This window comes from Capricornis sumatraensis, chromosome 2 (genome assembly GCF_032405125.1).
Source record: "Capricornis sumatraensis isolate serow.1 chromosome 2, serow.2, whole genome shotgun sequence".
Taxonomy (NCBI): Eukaryota; Metazoa; Chordata; class Mammalia; order Artiodactyla; family Bovidae; genus Capricornis; species Capricornis sumatraensis.
Genome location: NC_091070.1, coordinates 143,798,162 through 143,800,136, shown reverse-complemented (window position 1 = coordinate 143,800,136; position 1,975 = coordinate 143,798,162). Strand labels below are relative to the sequence as shown.

At 64.4% G+C, this 1,975-nt stretch overlaps 1 protein-coding gene across 1 annotated transcript; it reads left to right on the top strand.

Moving 5' to 3' along the window:
- Nucleotides 1-296: 296 nt before the first annotated feature.
- On the top strand, nucleotides 297-1,448 carry GPR88 (G protein-coupled receptor 88). The gene has a single exon (XM_068966622.1). It carries the CDS (start codon nucleotides 297-299, stop codon nucleotides 1,446-1,448), a length of 1,152 nt encoding a protein of 383 aa, XP_068822723.1.
- Nucleotides 1,449-1,975: the final 527 nt, after the last annotated feature.

The following is a 1,975-nucleotide window of genomic DNA, read 5'->3' as shown; positions in this document are numbered from 1 at the left end:
GATTGAGGGACAGGGATTGTATTGTTCGGTCCCAAGGCTTCCCTGGTGCCTGCTGAGTGCAAAGAGGCCTTTCTCTGGCACTGGAGACATTTTCGAGGCAGGCACTTGTCATTTGCCACCCCCGTTCTCCTCGAGCTCCCTCTACCCCCTTCCCCAGCCCATTATTCTGCCACAGCCTTTTGCGTCGGTGGCAGAGGTCTGAAGGAAGGTCTCTGCCCTCCCTGCAGGAGGGCATCAGGATGGGCCGCGCTGCGAGAAACGGACGCTAGCCAGCGAGGTGTGAAGGGTTGGCCAGAATGACCAACTCTTCCACGTCCACCTCCTCCACCACCGGGGGATCCCTGCTGCTGCTCTGCGAGGAAGAGGAGTCGTGGGCGGGCCGACGCATCCCCGTGTCCCTCCTGTACTCGGGCCTGGCCATCGGGGGCACGCTGGCCAACGGCATGGTCATCTATCTCGTGTCGTCCTTCCGAAAGCTTCAGACGACCAGCAACGCCTTCATCGTGAACGGCTGCGCCGCCGACCTCAGCGTCTGCGCCCTCTGGATGCCGCAGGAGGCGGTGCTCGGGCTCCTGCCGGCGGGCTCCGCGGAGCCCCCCGGGGATTGGGACGGCGCCGGGGGCAGCTACCGCCTGCTGCGGGGCGGGCTGCTGGGCCTCGGGCTCACCGTGTCCCTCTTGTCCCACTGCCTGGTGGCCCTGAACCGCTACCTGCTCATCACCCGGGCGCCCGCCACCTACCAGGCGCTGTACCAGCGGCGCCACACGGCGGGCATGCTGGCGTTGTCCTGGGCGCTAGCCCTGGGCCTCGTGCTGCTGCTCCCGCCCTGGGCGCCGCGTCCGGGCGCCGCGCCCCCGCGCGTCCACTACCCGGCCCTGCTGGCCGCCGGGGCGCTGCTGGCGCAGACGGCGCTGCTGCTGCACTGCTACCTGGGCATCGTGCGCCGCGTGCGCGTCAGCGTCAAGCGGGTCAGCGTCCTCAACTTCCACCTGCTGCACCAGCTGCCCGGCTGCGCCGCCGCCGCCGCCGCCTTCCCGGGCGCCCCGCACGCGCCGGGCCCGGGTGGTGCTCAGCTCCCGGCGCAGGCTCAGCCTCTGCCCGCGGCGTTGCACCCGCGGCGGGCGCAGCGGCGTCTCAGCGGCCTGTCGGTGCTGCTGCTCTGCTGCGTCTTCCTGCTGGCCACGCAGCCGCTGGTGTGGGTGAGCCTGGCCAGCGGCTTCTCGCTGCCCGTGCCCTGGGGCGTGCAGGCGGCCAGCTGGCTCCTGTGCTGTGCCCTGTCCGCGCTCAACCCGCTGCTCTACACGTGGAGGAACGAAGAGTTCCGCCGCTCGGTGCGCTCAGTCCTGCCCGGCGTCGGCGACGCGGCGGCCGCTGCTGCCGCCGCCACGGCCATGCCCGCGGTGTCCCAGGCTCAGCTGGGCACTCGCGCCGCCGGCCAGCACTGGTGACCCGGGCAGGGCGCTCGGGAAGCGGAGATGCCCGCCTTCCAATGGCCTTGGTCACCGCCGCCTCCTGCCCTTGGAAAGTATCCCCAGCCTGAACGAAGACTCCGGCGGGCGAAGCTCAATAATAAACCGGTGCGAAGATTTCGCCTTCGACCCCAGTGGAATACCTGAACCGAGGTTTCAGTGTACATGTGGGCCGCGAAGTCATTTTCGACGGCCACCTGATTTTTACCCTTTGTTTCCGTGTTTTAGGGAAATCCTAAAGTCAGAACACCGGAAACTTCAGGAACTTGCGCAATGACTTTCCGAAAGAACCGGTCAATTTATTTTCACAGTTTTGGAAAAACAGCTTTGTTACCTTGATTACCATTCCCACCTTCATCGTCTTAAGATGTATATAAAGCGCCTCGAGTGTGCATAAGCCAAAGGGAATAATATTGAAGAAGGAAATGATATTTATAAAGCATTTTAGAAAGTAACCTATCTTTAATGATGCTTCTGTAACAATTTAGCCTTTCTGTATTGACCTG

Coding starts and splice junctions, on each gene's coding strand:
- GPR88 (XM_068966622.1), top strand. CDS start 297: ATGACCAACTCTTCCACGTCCACCTCCTCCACCACCGGGGGATCCCTG.